This window comes from Benincasa hispida, chromosome 11 (assembly GCF_009727055.1).
Source record: "Benincasa hispida cultivar B227 chromosome 11, ASM972705v1, whole genome shotgun sequence".
Classification (NCBI taxonomy): domain Eukaryota; kingdom Viridiplantae; phylum Streptophyta; class Magnoliopsida; order Cucurbitales; family Cucurbitaceae; genus Benincasa; species Benincasa hispida.
In genome coordinates this window covers 60,575,526-60,599,287 of record NC_052359.1, presented here as the reverse complement: position 1 = coordinate 60,599,287, position 23,762 = coordinate 60,575,526, and the positions used below count along the sequence as shown (strand labels likewise).

At 30.4% G+C, this 23,762-nt stretch overlaps 1 protein-coding gene across 1 annotated transcript; it reads right to left on the bottom strand.

Moving 5' to 3' along the window:
• Window positions 1-1,026: 1,026 nt before the first annotated feature.
• LOC120089745 (protein ALUMINUM SENSITIVE 3) lies at window positions 1,027-13,060 on the bottom strand. Its single transcript, XM_039047120.1, has 3 exons — window positions 12,627-13,060; window positions 9,402-9,647; window positions 1,027-1,517 (listed from the first exon to the last, which is right to left on the bottom strand). Exons 1-3 carry the CDS (start codon window positions 12,858-12,860, stop codon window positions 1,203-1,205), a joined length of 795 nt encoding a protein of 264 aa, XP_038903048.1. The 5' UTR covers window positions 12,861-13,060; the 3' UTR covers window positions 1,027-1,202.
• Window positions 13,061-23,762: the final 10,702 nt, after the last annotated feature.

Here is a 23,762-nt window from a genome sequence, read left to right as displayed (position 1 = left end):
CCATGATTTGAAGGTGACGAACATTAGAACTATTGTATTGTTATATTAGGTAGTTATAATGAGTAGCATTTTGAGGGCTAATAATCAAGTGTATCAACATGTTTAAAAGATTGTAAATATAACAAAATAAAGTAGTAAACTAGACTCCTATCAGCGATATAATTTATCGTCAATAGACTTCGAGAGTTGGATCTAAATTTTTTATATCTGTCAATTCTTTTGCATTGTACTATGACTACCAATACTTTAGTCTCGATTGTTATATTTGTAATTGTACCTATTATATTCAACTCAAAGCTCAAGTTGTTCTATAGTAGATAGGATAGGATTAGGACCAAAATTTAAATAGGTCCAAGTCCACTCAGAAATTGGGCTAAGGTCCAAATAGACCCAAAGGATGGGTCCAAAGTGAACAAAGCTCACACCAAATTTAAGTTAATTCTCACAAATCAAAAATTTTAAAAATCTTGTTCTTGTGTGAAGTCAACATGAGTTTTCAATTTAGCATATTCAAAAATAGGTTTTATGTTTAAGTTTGTTGGTGAGTGAATCTTGTAGGTCGATCTTGTGCGATTGCTTTCTAGCCAAGTTAACATGTACAAGATGTCATAGTGGTTCGGTATCGTTTCACACACTTTGATACCTAAATTAGTAAAGTGAAGTGTTTGATAGAATTTAAGCAATAGTTAACTACTCACATCTATGATCGTTGAAACGTACATCTAACTCACTGTTCAAGGACTTCTTTTCTTCTCATGTCAACGTAGGTTTTGAAGATCTTATGTCAACGTAGTCTTCGAAGGTCTCCATGGGCGCTGTCCTTTTGGTCTTGGACATTAATCAAAATCTGACCCACAACCAAGTTCATGTAAAGTCTTTTTTCAAAGCTAACTAACATAATAATGGAGGGTAAATTGTTTAACTACTTTTAAATTTTTGGTGAAAAGTTAGAACTTTTCATTGCATAGCGATCTAATTCAGAAAATTGAAAAAATACCAAACAAAATCAAAACTTTAGCCCCCTAATAAAATATAAAACTAAAAAGTTTATGAACAAAAACCAAAAGTAGCCTACAATTTACATTAAAAACTCCAAAAAGAAAACTACACATTAGAAAAGAAATGGAATCACAAAGCTTGAATGATATATTCTCTTCTTCGTCTTGGATGGGTAAAAACTGAACTGAGAAAGGGAAAAGAAATCAGGCGGCGGAAAAGACGGCGGTTTCCAGCTGGTAGGCGGCGGTGAAGAAGGAAGGCCAACATAGGTATGTGGACATGATGCTGCTGACTGTGGAAGCTCCGATCATAAAGTTCATTACCACAATTTGCAGCTGAATGGCTTCGATCGGTGAAGCTCCGCCCATTATCAGTCCGGTCATCGCCCCCGGCAGCGAGATCAGCCCCACCGTCTTCGCATTGTCCACCACCGGCGACAGTGCTACCACTAGCGCCCTCTTCACTTGCTGGTGCGTCGCCTGTCGCGGTGTTGCTCCTAGAGCTAATGCGGTTTCCACCTGAATCAGATGTGTCGAGAAGATGAATAAAAAATTAGGGTTAATCGTTGTTTGATTCAACGGTTAAGTTTAGAATGTTGTATTTGTTATTAACCATAGTATTTTAGGATGTTGTAGATGGATTCACTAATTTGGAGTTAACGAAAAATAAATTTATTAAACATAACTGAAAATTTTGAAACATTTTTAAAGTTTTTTAAACTGATTTAGTCCTTCAACTTTTAAATTTTCATTTTAGCTATTAAACATTTAAGCTTTTAAAATATGTAAAATTGTCGATTTTGACCCAAACACTTTTTCTGCATTTAAAACTAACTTCATTTTTAATATCTACTTCTTTTTTTTTCCCTTTTTCTAACGTTTCAGATTTTAAATGGAGGGACTCACCACGTAAAAAGACAATTTAGTCCCTCAACAAATGATCATTCAATTGTCTTGAATATTAAATATTCTAACTTACCTAATTCATATATCTTAAAATGGAAACTTCAATCTTCAGTTTCACATTTTGTTTGCAATAATAGAAATGCTTTACGTGAGGTGAGGGTCCCAACTTCAGAGGAATAATTATTTTCAGAGAGTCTCAAGTTCAGAGGAACAACTTCTTTCCTTTTCGAGAGTTCCAAAAGAGACAATTATGTTGAAAAGTAATTTTTTTATTTTTTTTTCAGAAAGTCGTAAAAATAGAGCAAAAATTTTTTTTTAAAAGAAAGTCGTAAAAATAAGTGTTATTTAATTCTGACATTTACTCATATCCAATAAACAAAACTCCTTGGTTATCTTATGTGAACTTAAACATGTATATGTGATATACAAGTGGATCATGTCTTAAGTGATAACCTAAATCATTCTATAGTATAAGGATTAAGTGGGATATCTGATCCTGGTGACACTACGGATACGGCCCGCTTTGTAGAGGCTGTCTCTTATACACATCTAGATGTGTATAAGAGACAGCCTTTGTAGAGGTTTGCAAGTATTGTAAACTACTACAGATGGTTAATCCTGACCATTCATGTGGAGACGTGGAGCGGGGGCTGTCTCTTATACACATCTAGATGTGTATAAGAGACAGCCTTAATCCTGAGTGTTTTGTGAACTCTTGCCTTTGAGGACGGTCATTTGATTAGTATGGATGAGAGTGGCTAGATTGCCAACTCAACATGCCTACCTTTTTCGGGACTTGTCTGATATGGGAGCTTGGAACTCAATCCACAATATGGAATTCACTCCTTTCCCGAAGCAGGGATAAGTAGAGAGATTGCTCCCTTAAGGGCTGATTCCGGGGCTTGAACATAGTAGCCACAACTTCTCTTTGAAAGAGAAAACTCAGTCATAGTAGGACTATGATTTATGTTCATTAGAGGGATCAGTGGTACAAGAGACAAATGTAATTACAGGGGCATAACGGTCATTGGCCCAACTGTACTTACGAACGATCTGTGAAGGGTTGTCGCATTGCTGATTGGTTAAGATGGACACATAATATATCTGTAGTGAGGAGAGTTCAACTATCAGTCTTTAGTGAGTGCCTGGTAGTTAACGGATTGTGGATCCCGTGACTAAAGAATTTAGTCAGTTATTCACATACTGTTGGAGCTTCGGATTTACAGGTCTATGAGGTCCCTTTGGTAGCTTGGATTCATGTTGAAGGATCAGTTCTTAGTGTTGATTTGAAATTCAAATTGACAAGAGGTATTTTGATTATATGTGATATAATCGGTATGATGTATGAGATACATCTAGTGGAGGATTAATGTAAATGAGATTTACATTAAGTACCATGGAATAGAAAAAGAACTATGGTTTATATGTTTCATGAGATGCAATATTAAGACTATAGGTTATAAATATAGTATGATAAGTTGGTTATCATTTATGTTTATAATAATATTAATTATTAGATAATTAATACCTTTTGGGTGGTTATTGATCATGGTAACTGTGAGTTTAAAAGGAAATCGGTTTCCTATTTTGAAAAAGAGTTTTTACAGAAGTTTTCACAAAAGTTTGAAAAGAATTTGAGTTCTCTTTCCGGCGAAAAGAAACTCATGAAAGTCGTCAAGTAAATACAGATTTATTAAACGACGGCTGGGCGAACTAAACGATCCTGTAGGTGCGAGCTAAACAATCGTGCAGTGTATATTAACTGTCTCTTATACACATCTAGATGTGTATAAGAGACAGGCTTTGTAGAGGTTTGCAAGTATTGTAAACTACTACAGATGGTTAATCCTGACCATTCATGTGGAGACGTGGAGCGGGGGTGTCCTATACCTGTCTCTTATACACATCTAGATGTGTATAAGAGACAGCCTTTGATTAGTATGGGTGAGAGTGGCCAGATTGCCAACTCAACATGCCTACCTTTTTCGGGACTTGTCTGATATGGGAGCTTGGAACTCAATCCACAATATGGAATTCACTCCTTTCCCGAAGCAGGGATAAGTAGAGAGATTGCTCCTTGAAGGGCTGATTCCGGGGCTTGAACATAGTAGCCACAACTTCTCTTTGAAAGAGAAAACTCAGTCATAGTAGGACTATGATTTATGTTCATTAGAGCTGTCTCTTATACACATCTAGATGTGTATAAGAGACAGATTTGATATTAAATTATTAAATTATTAAATTAAATTTATATAATTAATTAATTATTTAAAATAAAGTATTTTAGATAATTTTGAATTTCAAATTTCAAATTCAGAATTTAAGTTTTTTTAATTTGATTTGATTTTATCTAAAAATTGAAATTAAATTAAAAAAAAATATTTAAAATGGAAAGTGGCTTTCCCACTTTTTCCATAATCTTCCACCTATTCCACTTAATTAGTGGATGATTGAGTATCAATCTCCACATTGAATCTTTTTGCATGTTCAAATTACTTAAATACAAATTAACTTGAAGAAAGCTCTTGTGATGGTCTACTTCAAATATTGAAGAAGAAATTTAAGGAGATTTCGAGCAATCAAGTGTATTCACTCAAGGTTGTATTCTTTAAACCCTATTTCTGTTATTATCATGAACTTGTATGTTAATCCACTAAAATTGATATAATTAGAGTGCTTAGGATCCTAATAGATTACATGTGTTGATTGTCAACTCTATCATCGTGAAGTTGCCTTTCGCGTGAAGATGACTTTGTCCAACTTTACTAGACAATTCTTTTGTTCAATTTTTGTCTCGTGCAGCTGAACTAATCGAGCCGTCTCGTGAAATTGACCAGGTCAACTCTCTCGTAAAGTCAACTTTCTTCTATTTTTTTTAAATATTTATTTATACATTTTTTTCTAGCCAGTAAGTTTTATCTTTATTTGCAAAATGTCTCGTGTCTTTGTTTGCTATGGCGGTATTTGGAATAAGGATGAACAAGAATATACAGGCGGTAATCTAGGGGGTTTGGATGTAAAATGTGACATTTTCTTTCAAAACTTCTTATTGGAGTTGTATAATCTAAGTGGGATTGACCCAAAAAACCACGATCTCACCCTAAGATGTCTATACAATTTTGGATCCGGGGTTCCTACGTATTTAATATGAAATGATCAAGAACTTAAGTTTTTTTTTTTTTTTTTTTTTTTAAAAAAAATGGGGAGGACGTATGTAGGCCCTCTATCTATTTATCAACGAAATCCAAACAGGTATGATGACAACGACTTAAACCCCAGTTGCTCATACCAATCAAGCTTTCCATATAATTTAGTCCAAGAATATCCACCCCCTATTATCCTACACAACCTTCCTTCAAACAAAATTATCCTTTAAACTATGCTACATCACTAATCCCCTTAGATAATAATGTTTCCCCATATAAACTATCCAACGACAGTTTCTTTGTTTATCCATATAATCCTAAGGATAATGGTCCATCCTCCTCAATATATAATGAGGATGATATTGGTTGTGTAGATAGGGGGGTTTAGGCATAATGTAAGTGATGAGAATGAGATTGAAGATGAAAATGTATGTGTTGAAGGAGTTTTTTAGCATGGTGTATGAGAGGGAAACGTGAACCCAGAGGAGAACATAATTGAAGTCGATTCAGACTACCAGTTGGGTTTTATGTCCTAAAACTTGCAGTTTGTAAAATGATAAATATTTTCTATTATCAATATACTTGTTATTGATCTCATAAATTGTATGAAAGTCTAAATCCAATAAACTAAGACCCATGACTATTGTATGAGTACTTGAACTTTATGTGGAGACATAAGAGTGGATCAGGTTCGAGTAAATAGTCAAAATGATCTATGGTACATGAATGAGGTTGAATACCTTATTCTGGTAACACCATTGGATGTAGCCTACTCTGTAGTTGTTACAAAGAGTTGTAAAGTGCTACATACGATGTGATCTTAATTCGTACATGTTATGACATGAGAAGTGGGGGCATCCTATGCAATGAGTTTGCATAAGATCAGGACCAAGAAATAAGTCACTCTTACTTTATAACGCTGCTTACTATTTAAGACTGACTATTTCACCTAAATGACCTAAGTAACTCGATTTTAATCCTGAACTAACTATGAACTTCTTTTTATTCGGGATTTCCCTTAGATTTGCATAGTTGAGGGTTGGCTCAACAGCACCAGCTCAATAAGACTCCCATTTCAGGGGTAAGACCGGATAGATAGCTGGGGACATAGGGTGCACGAAAATTCACACCTACCCGATTTAGGGATAGGAGAAAGGTTGTTATCTCAAGTACTGAATCCAGGTCTTGAACAAGGGGCTCCACTCTCTCACTGGGCTGAGAGAGTTTGGTCTGGTGATTGGATCACAAACCAGTTGTTCATTAGAGGATCAGTAGGGACTTGAGAAATAAGACGTAATCTCAGGGGGTAAAACAGATATTTGACCCAACCGTTATTACGAACAACCTGTGAAGGGTTGACTTGCTGATTATGGTTAAATAATGTGGACATAATATATCTACCGTGAGGGGAGTGCAACTATGAGATTTAGTGGAATTACCCATTAGTTAACGAATGGAGATTAATTTGGTCTAATGAGTTTAGCCAATTAATCTCGGATCGTTGGAGCCCATGATCTGTAGGTCCGCGAGGTCCTCCTACTAACTCGTAACGGACTAGCTCTAGAATAGCGTGATAAGTTAATTTGAAACGTTCAAATTAGAATTAAGGGAATTAGTAATTATATGAGATATAATTACATGTTTAATTTTAGAATTAAACGGAATACGATAATTTATATATTTAAATATGATTTAAATATATAAAGATGGAGATGTGTTAAAATTAATTTAATATTTGATATTAAATTAATTAAGTTTTATTTAATAATTAATTTATGAATTTAATTAAATTTTCATTTTTTTAAAATCAAAATAGATTTATAAAATCAAATTTTGATTTTTAGATAAAATTTGAAAAATTGAAAAACAAAAACACAAAATGGAAAAATAGATTTTTCCATTATCCATCACCTAAGTAGCTCACACATGAAGCGTTATTTGCCTTGTCTTTTCCAAGCATGAGATGCAGCTTTTCTCTTTGCATGTTGATCTACAATATAATGAAAAGATTGGAGTGAAAATTGGGCATGCAATCTAAAGAGTTTTGAGAGAAAAACTGGTTTGAAGAAAGGTTCTTCAACAAAGTTGCAACAATGAGTTTTTCTCCTTCATCCTTTGATTGAGCTTGTTTTGAGTCCCACAACTCAATCTAGAGCACCAAGAGAATAGTGAAGAAGATCTTGAGGTGATCTACAACAAGATATGGAGAAGATAGCAGCTAGAGATGGAGCTTTGAAGAAGTTCTATAAGAGATATGTCTTGAAACTCACTTTTTCTGCAAAAGCATGCTTTATATTTTACCAAAATTAATGAATTTGAATGCTTAGATGATCCTTGTGCTTCCGCTGCTATTGATACAATCCTAATTACCAGAGGAATTGGATGATGAGTCCATGAGTCTGATGAGATGACTGAAGATGATGACAGGGACGTTCAAATGGAGGGTGAGTGTAGTAATCATCAATGTAAAGATACCAATTTGTACGTGGAAAATACTCATGCAGAACCTTTGAGTGCATGTCTTGAAGTGGAAATGATTGTGTCAGGTCAGATGTTTGAAAGCGAGGACATCAATATTAAGGTAGGGCAGATATATTTTTCAAATGGAGATCTTTGTGTTGTCCTTTTTCGCTATACGCCAGAATTTTGAACATAGAACACAAATCCATGAAATCACTATTGGTTGTTAAGTGTAGACATGATGTCTGTCATTGGAGGACTCAAACTCGAAAGCTTAAGGATTCAGAGTTGTTCAAAATAACAAGGTATCAGGATGTCCATATATGTTCATAGCAATTAATGGATCACGACTACCATCAAGCTAGAAGCAAGTTAGTCATTCATCTGGTTAAGTCCAAGTTCACGAATGTTGGTAAGACGTATAGGCCGAAGGATATCGCAGTATATGCGGGAGGAATATGGTGTCAATACTAGTTATATGAAAGCTTGGTGGTCTAAAGAAGAGGCGTTAATAATAGTCCGAGGTCAAACTCATCCTTACTGAACGATACCCTAGACTGGGACAGATTAAAAGAAATTACATTCGATCTATCATCCACGACCTCCCTTAGAAGTAGGTGATGTATCGATTGTCCATTGAGGGAGAGGGTACTATCTAATATAGGTCTGAATATGGTCTGCCTAAACATGTCTAACTGGACCCTCGTTAACTTCATCCGGATCACCATACAGGTCTTAGCTAGATGAGAAGACGAAGATAATGAAGTCTTAAAGTATCATGCTGGCTCAATCCTTGGCTCCATAATAATTACCTATACGTGCCATAAAATATGGTACAATGTTAAAATCCCTAATGAAAGAAAATACCCTTAAAAAGGATGAACTTCACGAGAAAGAAGCTAGAGAGTCATCACCAAAAAACAACTCTCGTGAAGTTTATAAGAAAGCTTGAGTTGTACTCTCTACGGTTTGTCTCGTAAAATTACTTCACGAGACAAACTTACAACATTATGAGACAAACGACAGAGAGCTTTCGAACCATTTTACGAACTCCCACCGTTGCGAATACTTCACGAGACAAATATTCGCAACAACTTCACGAGATATTTGTCTCGTGAAGTTCAATACACCCAAAAAATATAAAATCAAACCCAGACCAACATATAGCTCTTACCCCATGTATCTTACAGGTTCTTTTAAGTTTGTTAAAGTTTAAAGATGATAAAAAAAAAAAAAAAGGGTTTTGGATTTTCACTACACATTCCTACTAGAAATCATGCAAACTCTCCCTCTATAAACAATAAAATCGATACATTTAGAAATAAAGAAAATGGAAAAGGTACCTTTTGTCAAAATCCGAATCAGACGAAGGAGTAATGGAAGACGAAAAAAGAGGTTTTTTTTATAAGGGTAGGGGAATCTTTGCGAGAAGATAGTCCAACAATGGTGAAGAAAACTCAACGAAAAGAAGAATAGAAAACCCTAACTTCCATGAGAAGATAAAGAGATTCGATTTAACTTTTTGAAATGATCATTTATTGAGGGTAAAATTATCTTTTTACGTGGTGGATCCTCCATTTAAAGTCTGAACCGTTGGAAAAATAGTTAAGAAAAGTAGAATTTAAAGATAAGGTTACTTTTGAATGAAAAAAAGTTTTTGGATCAAAATCGATAATTACCTCGAAAATATCTTATTTAGTTAATGAACTTTTAAGAAAAACAATTATTTTGTTCCTTATCTTTATTTTAATTTCAAAAATTAACCACGCAACTTCATTTTTTTTTAATTTTTTTTTAATGTATAAAGACTTCATCGATTCATCAATTTTCACAAAATAAAAAATTGAAAAGTTAATTAAAGCGAGATAACTAACAGGGAGAGAGAAATTACAAGGCTGAATTGAGTTCTGATATCATCTCGGAGTCTTTTCATGGTGACTCCGGTGACTGTCATGGAGTTTCCGACCATCATTCCGGCGACGGGGATTATGTATCTTGGAGTGAGAGGGAAGACCCCCAACACCACAAGCATCACCATAGTCACTGAAGTTCCGGTCAAAATCGAAGCTCCGGCCACCAACTTTCCTCGAGGCACGTGCTTGGCACGCTGCCCTGCTGTGTACCCAGCAACCGTCACCTTGCCACAACAAACATCACGGTTTCATTTTATATCATTTTGGTTGTTAACGCAATGTAAGGTAGACAAAAAAAATAAAAAAAGTTTGTATCACACATTTTTGCATGTTGTTGAACTAAAAAGTTTTAATTCATTTCAAATAGATTTTAAATTTTGTATATATTCTAAATTTAATCTCTATGATACTATTTAGTAACAATTTGATTTTTAGTTTTTGTTTATGACAATAAATCTATAGACACTATTTTCACCTCAAATTTTCTTCCTTTGTTATCTTCCTCTTACCAATGATTTAAAAAACTAAGTCAACATTTGAAAAAAAAAAAAAAAAAAAGCTTTTCAAAACTTCTTTTTGTTTTCTGAATTTAACTAAGACTTCAACCACTGAAATAGATAAATCATTATAAGAATTGAGGAAAAAATAGACTTAATTTTTAAAAACAAAAAACACAAGACAAAATAGTTGCCAAACGGAATCTATAATTTTTAAATTTTCAATTCTAATTTGATTCCTATAGTTTCAAAAGTTTCATTTTAATTTAGTTTCCACAGTTTCATCAAATTGGACAAACAATTTTTATTAGATTACCAACTTGATCGATTGATTTTTGTGAAAATGGGATGATGGTTCCTGTTTGCTTAACTGTATTAGTTGATTGTATGAAAGTTTAGAGTTATGCTAAAAAAACAAAGAAATAAATATGTAGATTTTTCAAGTGTGTAATAGATAGCTTTTATAAAAGCTTAAAAATTTTATAGTACCATATGGAGTAAATTAACATTAAGACCAAGTTAAATTGAAACCTTTTTTTCAATGAAAATAATCAAAATGAAAATATGTCCAAATTGTATGGACCCAAATGTACAATTTATACATAAATTTCAAACCAAATATATATATTTATTTCGTGAGTGTCAGGGTCAGCTCATGTACACTTCGACTAATCTCACGTGACAACCGCTTAACCTTACAACATTTGGATGTTAAAGAAACTCATATGATATTAAATTCTAAGTAGGTGACTACCATTAATTCAACCGATTCCCCTTTGATCTTTTTTAGACAAAAAAAAAAAAATATACTTACCAACTAATTTGTACCACATGGGACAAGAATAAAAATATGTTAACTTATAAACTAAAGATCACAAAACATCTCATTTTCTCCATATTTTATATCGCACAAATCTTAACTGAATTAAAAACAAAACACAACCATGTAAATAAATATATAAAATGATGTCAGGTATTTCGACGAAAATAGTTTATGAGATTTAATCAAATTATAAGATTATAATACATACAAACGTATAAAACAATAAATATATATTATCTCAATATTCTAAACACCTACAACAATTGAATTAAAGTTGACCTGAAATTGATAATGATTAAATTTGTAACTTGCCTCATAAAAGAATTATATATTTACCATCAAAATTTAAAATCCCCAAATTTGGACTATAGACTTTGATATTTATAATCAGCGCATAAAATTTGCACATGGTCACGATCAGTCCCAAGTTGACCATCACACTTTAACATCATTTTTTCCCCAAATAACTCCTTACATTAGTGAACAAAATGTCATGTTAAAATTTTGATAGAAAATGTGGGATGAAAATGACAATAAAGTGACAAAAGGGTCACTTTATTTTTCTTCATAAATATAAAAATTAAAAATAAACATTCCAAAAATACATTGATAAAATGAACAAAAGAAAATATTTAAACTAAAATGAAACAACCAAATAAACAAAAATCATAATATATGACCAAAATAATATAGTTACACCTTAGTCTTTTCTACACAAACGCGGAAAACTATTTTATAAAATCAATTTTTTTATTATTTATAAAAAGTAAAATCAAAGGATAAGATACTTTCAACTAAAGAAGGAAATAAAGATTCCCGAATGAAATCAATAGCATCCAAAAAAGTTTTTACAAAATTATTCAAAAAAAATAAAAAAAAAATTGCTTCAAATTTTAATTCCAATAATATCATCTTTTTATTATTATTTTTTTTTTAAAAAAAATGCTCATGAGCACGACACCCACAAACAAAGAATCATTAGGTGCAATTTATATGATTCTTCTCTTTACCATACAAAAAAAGAATAAATAAAATTGACATATGATAGTTTTTTATTAGATGCAGCGTAGGTTGTACAAAATATTGGTGTAACCCAATTGTACTTAAGTGATATAACTTATATCACCTTCTAATTAAAATTATTAAAAAAAAGAAATTAATATGACCTGTTGCAAATATTTGAAAGTCGTATAATCTCGAAAAAAGAAAAAGAACTTTCTAGAAGTTAACTCTTTTAGCTCTGTTTTAGGAAATGAAAAACAAATCAGGAAGGCATAAGAGAACCGACTTATATATTTCCCAAAGTCTCAAGAGAAGAGAAGGAAAACTGGATAAATTACAAATGTGTGCATCTAATAATTTCCAAAATTTAAAAATATTTTAATTAGTTTTAGTTTAAAAAATAGTTTATAGTATAGCATTTAAACTTTAATTCTGTAATAATTACCCAACCCAACACATTAAGCTGATAAAATTATCGACAAATATAATATTATATTATCATTTAACTCTAGGTTAAATCATCGATCAACTAAAAAATAAGATGGTAGGTTAAGAAAAATTCCGCTTAAAATTTTATAGAATATCCAAGCCAGTAAAAATCAATATGAATCGGAGGAGGAAATGATTTAGGAGGTTCGAATTTAGAAATTCAAATTACCAATCAATTGAAAGATTTAAGCAACTACGAGAATTCACAAATCAAGAATGTTCTTTGAACTTAAAATTCTTCCATAAACTCTAATTATACCAAATTTTGGTGGATCCAAGTAAATTTCAGTGAGTTGATTTGGAGTATAATTTTAAAAAAATGATGTAAAAGTAAGAATGAAAGATCCTCAGAGACCAAAGATCAAACAGTTTGAAGGCAGAAAAAAGGTTACCATGAAAAGATAGGCGAGAAGGATCCAAGCAAGGTTTTGCTGGTTGAAGATGAACTGAAGAACAAAGCCAATAACAGAGAGCTGAAGAAAAGCTCTGAAAATGGCGTAGATCATTTCGCCTTCGAGGCCGAGTTTCTGGAAGTAAGAGAGAAGAACGGCGAGGGCGACAATGGCGGTGGCGAGAAAAGGCTTGGTCATTCCTTGAAGGAAATCGAGAAGCCATTGGAGATCCATAGGAATTCAGAGAAGAAATCAAGGGAAGAGAGAGAGAGAAATAAAGAGAGATTTGTTCGTTTGTGTTGGACATTGGGAGTGGAGAATGAGGTATTTTACAAGGTGTGTGTACGTGTGTCAGAAATTGATTGATTGCGTTGCGTTCCCACCTCCCCCTGGTACGTAGGGCTTGGTCATCAACTCTCCCAATTTCAATATATTTGCTTCTCCCGCAATTTCTCCTCTTAAAATATCATTTAAGGGGTGTTGTCTGTGATTTTAGTCTCTGTGTTAGAATAGTGGGTGTTTCGGCATCCATTATAATCTATAATTAGTTACGGAATACCATTTCGAGTCCTCTTTCCTATATTCTCATAGTATGGACAATATTCCGTATTATCCTCACATATTAGTGGTGTTAAAAAAATTGATAACTAGAAAAAAATCGATCAATTCGACTCAACTTGTATGATTTGAATTGAATTATCAATTTATTTGGGTTGGATTTAGTTCAAATAAAATGAAAATTTTATATATTATGTTGGTTTATGGGTTTGCTTAAAATATCTTAAACCAACTCGAACTAACCCGACTTATTGTTAATATATATATATATTTTTACTTATGATACAATTAGATATACATATATTTATTTTAGTTTTATTTGATTTCATTAGTTTTTTGGAAATTTATTCTCCAACAACTCCTAAAAATAATTTTTAGCATTTTGGAAAGATATTTTACATTATACAAATTAAAATTGAATTGTTAATCTTTATTCAATATATGAAGATAATCAAATCAAATTTGTACTTATTGACATTTTACTTCTTTTAGAAAAAAAATGTAAACAAATGACCCGAGTAACTCGAACCAACCCAACCCTAATGTTTCATGGTTGTGTTAGGTTGGGTTCATTTTTTAAAGATGGTTATCTATATTGAAGAAATTTATGATTCGAACAATTAGGTTTGGTCTAAAAAAGCATTCAACCCTATTCATCCTAATCCAATCTACGTTAACACATTTTTAAAAGTAGGGTGGGACCCACTAACATTAATATGGGTCCACAAATAAATATTTTTTATCACAAATTTATAGTGTGAATAAGGGGAGTATGGTACTCCTCTAATACTAGAAAAATATATAAGTGTTACTATTTCCTACTCATTCTCTATTTATTCTCTTTGATACAATGTTTACTGTTTCCTATCCAAACTAAAATAGTTTGCAACCCAAACATGAACTATCATAATCTATAGATTATAACAACCATAAACTAACATGACTAAGTCAATGCCCTAAACACCTCCTAATTTATAATAGTTTGTGTTTAGGGTACAAACTATACCAAATTGTAAATATGGTAATAAATAGAGAAAGAAAGGACGAGTATGAAATAGTAAACACTGTAACATAAATGGATTTGAAATAGTTATAATGTAGTTAATTGTAGGTCATCGTAATTAGAAACATCAGTTACTATAATTGGAGTATCAAACATGGAGTGAGCTATTTCATTTGAAGTTGAGGTCCAAACATCTACTTAGTCTTTGTATTTTATTTTTGTTATATTTTGATATATGTATTTTTAATTGTCTAGTTTTGGTTCTAACCATTTTTTTTATTATCTATTAGTTTTTTCACAATTTCGAAAACATATATACATCTTGCATTTTTCTTGTATGAACATTATTATTATTATTATTTAATCAATATTGATCAAAGTTAATTTTGAGGGACTAAATTTAAGATTTATTAAAAATACATTAATTAAAATTAAACAAACTTTAAATTATAGAGACCATAATGGTACTTTAACTTGTATATTTCCTTCTCCAATCGACGAATTATAATCGATATATTTTCAATAAAATTTAAAATTAGTGAGGTTAGTTGTTAATTGTTTGTTTATTCTCAATAAAAAGATGTCATTTTGAGCATTCCATTTATGAATTGTGAGAATATATATTTACATAAGTACTGTTTTTTCTTTAATGAAATTTATTATTATTAATCAATTTTAATAAAAATTAACATGGAATGATTAAGTATTAAGATTTATTTAAAGAACATAAACTAATTTTAAGATGGTTGAAAATACATGAACTAAAATTTGACAATTGAAAGCACATCAATTAAACTTTTACAAAACTCAAAGTACGAGGATAAAATGGTATTTTAATCTATTTTTAATAAATAAAATGTCAAATTACATGTTTAGTTTATTTATATATACTAATTTTTTAATGTGCTTAATAGGTTTTTGAACTTTATGAGACATACTCAAGAAAATTATGATTCTATTGAATATAAAATAAGTATTTATGTGTAATATAATCTCATTACACTACAAGAATTTTTACCTTTATCTACGCAAAAAACGCCAGCAAGGTACTAAAAATATCGGGATAGGTTTTGCTAACAATTTTTTTTTGGGTTGGCATATGTAATTCCCAACAAAATATATTTCTAAACAACAAAAATTTTCAATTCAATTGACAGATTTCTACCAACGTTCATATGCATCGGCATAAGTTGTTTATAATTTTGTATATTTTTTGTAACAATTAAACAACCAAATTTTTATTTCCTCAATATCTAATTATGCAAAAACAAAAATTAATCTTCAAACAAATCAATTGGAGACAAATATAACAAAAGTAAGCTTATACATTTAAAAATAAGACTAAATTATATATTTAAAAATAAGACTAACATTCAATACATAAGCTATAAAATTTTACAAACAAAAACTATGTGTACAATTAAATTTGAGCTTTTCTAGCTTCTTACAAATCTCCTACACACAAAAAGTTTAATCTTCCCTAAGCCCAACTAAATGAGATACTAAACCAAACTAAGTAATCATCTCAAAATCGTCTCGCATTTTCCAAAAAATGATCTTTAAGAATTTACATTAAAAACTTGAAGTAGGAAAAACAAATATTATGAAAGATTTATTAAAATCAACAAAAGAAAAATGCACAAAAAGATCTTAACAACCACACAAAGAATTAAATAAAATGTTTAAAATGGTTATGAGAAATGATCCCCTTTCAAACTACAAACATGTCGCCAATGTTCATAATTAAAACATGGACACCACGAACAATCATTTTACTATCTAAAATGTTATAAAGTGGTTATAATTAAGACGTGAATCCCTCCCCCCCAAGCTACAATCATGTCACTTAATAAAGTAGCAACAAATGTATAGAAAGCGTCGAAGTGAATCCCTCCCCCCTAAATCCACCTAAATTTTTTTCAAGACTAAGTCTGTCATTCGGTAGTCCTAAAAGCATAGGATCCCTATAAATAAGCCAAGAACAAAGTTCCTTTAAAGTGCACAATTAGGCTTCAAGATAATCTAAAAAACAATTACAACATATACATCCCCCAAAGCTACGAACATGTCCTAGTTCCACCTAAATGCCATTAAAACCATAAAGTAGAAACAAATACATAGAATGCGTCGAAGTGAACCCCTCCCCTCTAAATCCACCCAAATTTCTTTCAAGACTAAACCCATCATTCGATAGTCCTAAAAGCATATAACTCAACTCTCGGATCCCTACAAATAAGCCAAGAACAAAGTTCCTTTAAAGTGCACAATTAGGCTTCAAGATAATCTAAAAAACAATTACAACATATACACCCCCCTCCCCCCTCCAAGCTACGAACGTGTCTTAGTCCCACCTAAATGTTATTTAAACCACAAGTAGCAACAAACATATAAAAGTGTCGAAGTGAATCCCTCCCCCTAAATCTATTTAAATTTCTTTCAAGACTAAATCTGTCATCCGATGGTCCTAAAAGCATATAACTCAACTCTTGGAACCCTACAAATAAGCTAAGAACAAAGTTCCTTTAAAGTGCACAATTAGACTTCAAGATGATCTAAAAAATAATTACAACATATACATCTCCCTCTCCCAAGCTACAAACGTGTCCTAGTTCCACCTAAATGCCATTTAAACTACGAAATGACAACAAATACCCTAAAATATACATATTTAAAGTGGCTACCATAACTGCACGATAGCCACAAAACAAACAAATGAAGTTCCTAAATCCACTAAAATACTCATATTTGACGTGGCTACCATAACTGCAGGATAGCCACATAACAACCAAATTAAGTTCCTAAATCCACTAACCAAGAACTGAAAATATCATAACATACCTAGTTGTTCGAAGGTTCATCTCCTTGCTTTTGTTGCGCAACAAACTGTCTTGTGATTTCAGTCAATTGATTTTGAAAACCTGAAACTATTGACTTCAACATGGTATTTTCTTCCTTTAAGCTTATCACCTCGCCTCAAGTTTTTCATACTTATTCCCAATATCTTTCTCAATTTGCGAGGAAGATGTACCACTTGTAGCTAAATTGGGTTTTGGGTTCCATTCAATACCTTTAGTGTGGCTTGATCGTTTTCCCAAAACCTGTTCACAAATAATTTCCTCCGTTATTGATTCAAGTCCATCTTGTGATGATTTTCTAATCTCCTCTTATATTGTCAACTATATTTATAATGGTTTTTTAGCATCAATTGCTTGATGTTTCAACTACTCTTATTTTCTCCTAGTTGAAAAATTATATATTTAGTACTGATTTGTAGATTTTACTTTCATTCATAAGGGTAATTTTTTTTTATTTATTTTTTTTTGTCATGAACAACTTGTTCTTCCTAAAAGAGATTAAATGCAAACTAACACTGAGCATGTATTAATAACATAAATGCAAAATACTTTGTAGAGGAGATAGAATGTATGAATGTGAAATATTATCTATATTGCATCTCTACTCCTAGATAGCAAAAGGGAAAAAGATTCTGAATCAGTTCATTTTTAATATGTTCTCTACTAAAAACAAACTTCTACATATTTTTGGTGAAAATGACATATGAGTCTATTAATTGCTTCTCCGTTGATTTGGAAAAGGGATTAAAAAGAAAAGTTACTTATGTTCTTGTTTCATGATTTTGCTTTTTAACATAAAAATCTCTTATCAGAATGATAACACAAACACAATCCACAGACACATTTGTTAGAAAAAAGTAAAGACAAGGAGAACCAACGCCTTCGAAGGTAGCGTGCGGCAGCGTTGGGGCGTTAAAGTTCAACCAACAAAAAGCATATTCAAAGAAGTTGGAGCATCGGAGTTCAACAGTGCGTGGCGACGACCGTCTGTGTAAAAAAATGGAGGGGAAAGGGAAAGTAGGGGAAAGAAAAAGTAAAAGGGAAAGGAAGAGTCGGGGGAAATATCCAGACGAATTTTGTGTGGTTTTAAATTCATCATTTGGTTTGAAATTTTTTTGTAAGTTTTATAAAGTTATATAAGTTTATAAATTTTTATGATTCAAATGAAATTTTATAAATTCATATGAAAAATTAATCGTCTAGTACACTCTGATTAAAATTGGGAAAGGAAAAATTGAAAAAAAGGAAAAAAGGGAAAAAGGAAAGTGTAGGTTTTTTTAATGACTTTTGTCTATGCATATTTTCGTTGGGATAAGTCCGAAATTTTATCAACATAATTTTTTTCTTTTTAAAAAAATGTACACTTGCTCTATTTTGACCGATGAATTGAATTTTCATCAGGATAAATACGTCTATGTCAATAAAAATATATGCGTCAGAAAAAAATATCGAAATAGATAAAAATTATTATAGTGATTTCAATTTTGTGTCAAACGGACTGCTTTGTAAATTCAACCAAATTTTTAAGATTTAACTGATGTATTAACATAAAATTGGTTTTTATCTCTAAAATATAACACACCACTAAAATTTTATATATTTATTTATATATTACCTAGTGGGTGATTAAAAAAATGGATGAGAGCTTTTAATTTAGATTACACGTGAGTTTTTTTCACCGTGGGAGGTTCTTGTGACCTTTTAATTTTGTTATGATTGTTTTGTTTTTTTTTGTCCTTTTCTTTTCATTCCTTCTTTTTTTCCTTTCTGATAATCTCATTCTGATAATATGTGAGATGAGATAGTTAAATTTCTAATTTTAAAGCCTCTATAATTTTTATATCTAGATTGATTAGTATTTTTAAAGAAATTTTTTTATATAGAAAAAATGTCAAATTATTTATACAAATAACAGAAAAATACAGATATTGTCTATCACATAGTATCAATGATAGATTTCTATCAATTTTTATTATTGATAGACGTTGATAAATTTCTATCAAAATCTATCCGTCTCTATAAAAAAGATTAAATTTTACTATTTTGTGTAAATAATTTTTTTTGGTTGAAAATTTTTCTAAATAACAAGGGGATAAGAAATGGTCCACCGTTCGCATGTTATGATATGCTTTCTTTTTATATATATGTCGCGTTAATATTTTGAATATATTATATGGTGGAAAATCTACGTGTTCTTTAGCACAAACCAACGTAATAGTCCCCCTTTTTCTTTTGTCTTTTCTTCTTTCTACCAAAAAAAAAAAAAGTTTTGGTTGCTTTTAGATTTTCATGGTTTAACTTTTTCTAGAAGTATTTGTTAAATATTTGAATGAACAAGAGGAATGTGAAGAAGAAAAGAGTATTTATAGAGAAACAGCACAAGAAGGGGTGATGGGAAAAGGAAAGGAAAAAAAGTGATGGGTGTTAATGAAAAAAAAATATATATTTTTTCTCATATAAAAAATATAAAGAATGGTGAACCTAAAAGAGACACTATTTTGAGGAGGCATGTTGAGAATCTCACATTGGATAAATCCATGGACCTCACAGTTTTTATAAAATAGACTAGTTACTCCTCTCATTGTCAATTGGTTTTGTGATAAGATTCTGTGTTATCACATTGAAAAGATCAAGAAATCTTATACTTTTTACAAGAAAGAGGGCTACTCATCTCATTGCCAACTAATTTTTTAATTTGACACATCACCTAAAATTTATATTATGGGCTACTTTCACATGATTTTTTAACATACAGGAAAATATATTTTGTAATATGTTTCCAAAATTTATAGTGGAGAGTCTCATAGATAATGAAGTGTTTTTAGAAAAATAAACGATAAACTAGCAACATGTATTAAGTTTGAGAGATTTATTGAGAATTCATATATCAAGATTGAAAATTTGAAAGTCTAGAGATTAGAATTGAAAAAGTTTTAAAGCTCCAAAGGGCGGAGAATTTGAACATAAAGCTGAACATTCAAACTTGATAGATACTTTTAATTGGTACATATTTAAAAGTTGATACAAAAATAAATTTTATCTTTAATGAAACTTTAAAATTTTAATTTTATGTTGAGTGGATTTGTGAATTTTAAAAATGGTAATACTTAAGTGCAACCCACCTTTATTCATCAACTCTCTTCATACACACAATATATATATATAAATATATTATTATATTATATATTATTTATTATTATTTTATAAAAAGTAAGAAAAACTTGTCATGTGGCAAAGGACAATATTTTGGTGAATCCCAAAATGCACCATTTTTGTGCATCCCACTCTCTTCACTCACACCCAAAATGAATTAAAATATTTCAAAAAAGAAATGAGAAAATTTTGCCACATGTTAAGTTATGATTGAACAGTTTGGTCAGATGTACAAAGATAGGTGTCATTCATGATATACCTAAATATTTTTCATGGACAAATTATGATTGAACAATTTCTTTTTAAACAAAAATTATGATTGAACAATTTGGTAGGATGCATAAAGATAAATGCTTGATCGAGATGTACCTTTTTGTATATATATATATAAAAGATATGTTGACTAGATTAAAAAAAACACTAGATACAAAATTGAAAATTTTTAACAATACATTAAACAAAAGAAATTAAAAATTTAAGAATCTATTTAACACTTTAAAATTTATGAACTGTAATGAACATGTTTAAAAAAAAACCTACTAAACACTTTTTAAAGTTCCAAAATTTATTGAGACAAAATTTAGCATTTCAACAAACCAAATAGAAACAAACTTTCTACATATATAACCTAGATAAATAAAGTTAATCACACAATTGTCTAAATTGCTTATATAAATTAATTTAATTATACAATTATCTAGACTTTTCTATTTTTACATGAATAACCTAATGAGTTATTGTTATACACAAATGTTTGACCCAATTTACATTTTCAATTCTCGTTATTCAAAATTTCATTTAAATTTATATAATAATATTAATTCCAAAAGAAGCACATAAAGAAAATTTCTCATGGCTATAGATTTCTCAAAATAATTTTCTTTTTTCAAGACATGCACAATAAGGAGAGTTTCACTAAACTTTCAAAACTTGTTGTCCTTTGTAAATGAAAGTAAGAAACAACACGAAGCTTCAAAGGAGAAAATAGTGTATATTTAATATATACATAGCACTTTATATATGAATTTTCTAAAAATAAACCATGATATATTTGATAGGTGAATTAATAAGACAGTATGTACAATATATCGTTTGGTAGACCGAACAATATATGTGATGTTATTTACATTTTCCAATATATTTGACATATATTTCACTATATAAATTAAAATTGAGTTGTAAATCTTAATTTAATATATGAAAATAATTAAATTGGATTTTTACATATTTACGTTTGCTTCTTTTTAGAATAACATTTTAAATAGATGACCCGATTAACCCGAACCAACACAACCCCAAATATTTCATGGTTGAGTTAGGTTGGATTCATTTTTTAATAAGAGTTACTTGAATTGAAAATTTTTACCACCTGAATAATTAGGTTCGGTCTAAAAAGGTTTCAACTCAACCCAACCCATGAACACCCCTTATCTTAATAGAGAGAGATTTTCAACTAGTAATACAGAAGAACATAAAAGAAATATCCTAAAATGAATAAAATATTGATTGGAAATATCCTACATCAAATGAGTTTATTTGAAATTACTAGATAATAATAACAATGTTAATATTCATAAATGATACTAATAAAAAAAGAATTGGTTAAATTATAAAAATTTCTTTTGGACTTTATGTTTTGTGTCAAAAATACCCATGAACTTTCAAAAGTTTAAAAAATATCTTTAAATTAAAAAAAAATTAGTTTTGGATTTAGACTATTAAAGTTTTGTGTTAAAAATATAACTTTCAGAAGTTTAAAAATGTCCCTAAAATTTAAAAAATTCAAAAATATCCTCACAGTTATTTCATGAACAAAAATCGTTATTAACTCATTCCAAAATAACTCAATTTTTTTTAAGAAAAAAAAACCTCCAAAAATGCTTATACCATTAGTATGTCGATTAATATATTTAAAGTTCTCTTTTGTTTGAAAAGAACCAGATTTAAAACAAATTATACCGATACTCTCTTTTTTTCTTTCCTTCTTATTCTATTATTTTTATTCTTACACTTTTCATCATCCACAATGATGACTATTAAAATGCACTAAACTACCAATATACAACTTTGTTAACATATTTAAGTCCTAAAATATCTTGGTGCTTATATTATTCTCTTTTATCTTATAATAAGTCATATACATTTATTGAAGTGTGCAAATTTATTATTATTATTTTAGATAAATAAATGTCAAACAATTAACAAAAGTGGACTAAGAGGATATTGAAGAAGAGAGGGGAGAAAAAAAAGAGAACAATAGAGAAGTAAGATGGGCTATTTTTTACGCAAAATATTAGCGGTTTCATCCAAAACTAATAGCAAGGATATTTTTTACTTCATTTTGGAAGTTTGAGAGTATTTTTTAAACTTTTGAAATTTTAAGGATATTTTTTACACAAACTATAAAATTAGAGGTATTTTGTATAATTTAGAAAAAAATTAAATGTTTAAAAAATTTATTAATGAAAGATAATGTAATTAATAATATTTTGAAAAAATAAAATCTCTAAATCATAAAATGATATATATATTAAAATATTACAAAATTAAAAGATTAGAAAGAATTCATCTTAAAAATATCCTAAAATTTACTTAAATAAAACATTGATAAATTAATTTTTTTTTAAATAATGTTATTTTAATATATATTGATAAAAGTAGGGTAGGATTGAAAGTATTGTAAAAAATAAGTTTTTAAATCGTGTACCCGATACACGATTACCTGTTGATCTAACGCGCGTAGTCAAGTCATGCAGGAGGTAATCGTGTATCCGGTATATGATTACCTAGTACACGACTCATTTCCCCATTAAACTGCCGCCACCCTTGCATTGCTATTACCCTTGCTTTTGCTATTTACCTTAAGTATTTACCCGAAGAGATGGTATTTGCTTGATTTCTGATAAACATAAGGACATTCTTGCCTCAATTAATAATGAGGAAATTGATTGGACTGAACCTAGAGCGTACTTGTATTTTTTATGTAATTGTATATTTTATGTACTTATATGTATATTGTATGTACTTATACTTTTTATGTAATGGAATCTGTATCAAATACGGATTCGTCCAAATACGATTCAGATACATGTCAGATTTGTGTTTTAGCGTATCTGTTTTACGTATCTTGAAAAAAGATATGTCCATGAGCGAATGAATATCTTGAAAAAAAAAGGATTTAGCGTATCTGTTTTGCATATCTTGTAAAAAACATATCTTGAAAAAAGTCGATCTCACTGTGGGAACTCGCCGGAAATAGCATCAGACCATCGTTACACGGTCGCCGGAGGAGCGAATGAATGGCAAGGCGGTATATGCGCCAGCTAACGAAGCCTTCATCTGAGGAAGAATGGGCAATGAAAATGAGAGGTGTGGGCGGAAGCTTCATCATGCGGTGAAAGTGAGGAAGAGTGGACGACAGCTTCATTAGGGTTCTTCAAAAATTACCATACCTCTACTATATTGGGCCTAATGGGCCACCCAAAAGTTTCAATTTTATTTTTTTTATATGAGTACAAGATAATTATGTTTTCATTGTAGATTAAATATATAATTAAATTTAATGAT

What these genes read in the sequence shown, in the direction of transcription:
- LOC120089745 (XM_039047120.1), bottom strand. Translation starts at nt 12,860, where the DNA reads ATGGATCTCCAATGGCTTCTCGATTTCCTTCAAGGAATGACCAAGCCT. An exon ending in TTCTCGCCTATCTTTTCATG is followed by an intron (nt 9,648 to 12,626) that starts GTAACCTTTTTT and finishes TGTTGTGGCAAG; the next exon opens with GTGACGGTTGCTGGGTACAC. An exon ending in TCAGAACTCAATTCAGCCTT is followed by an intron (nt 1,518 to 9,401) that starts GTAATTTCTCTC and finishes CATCTGATTCAG; the next exon opens with GTGGAAACCGCATTAGCTCT.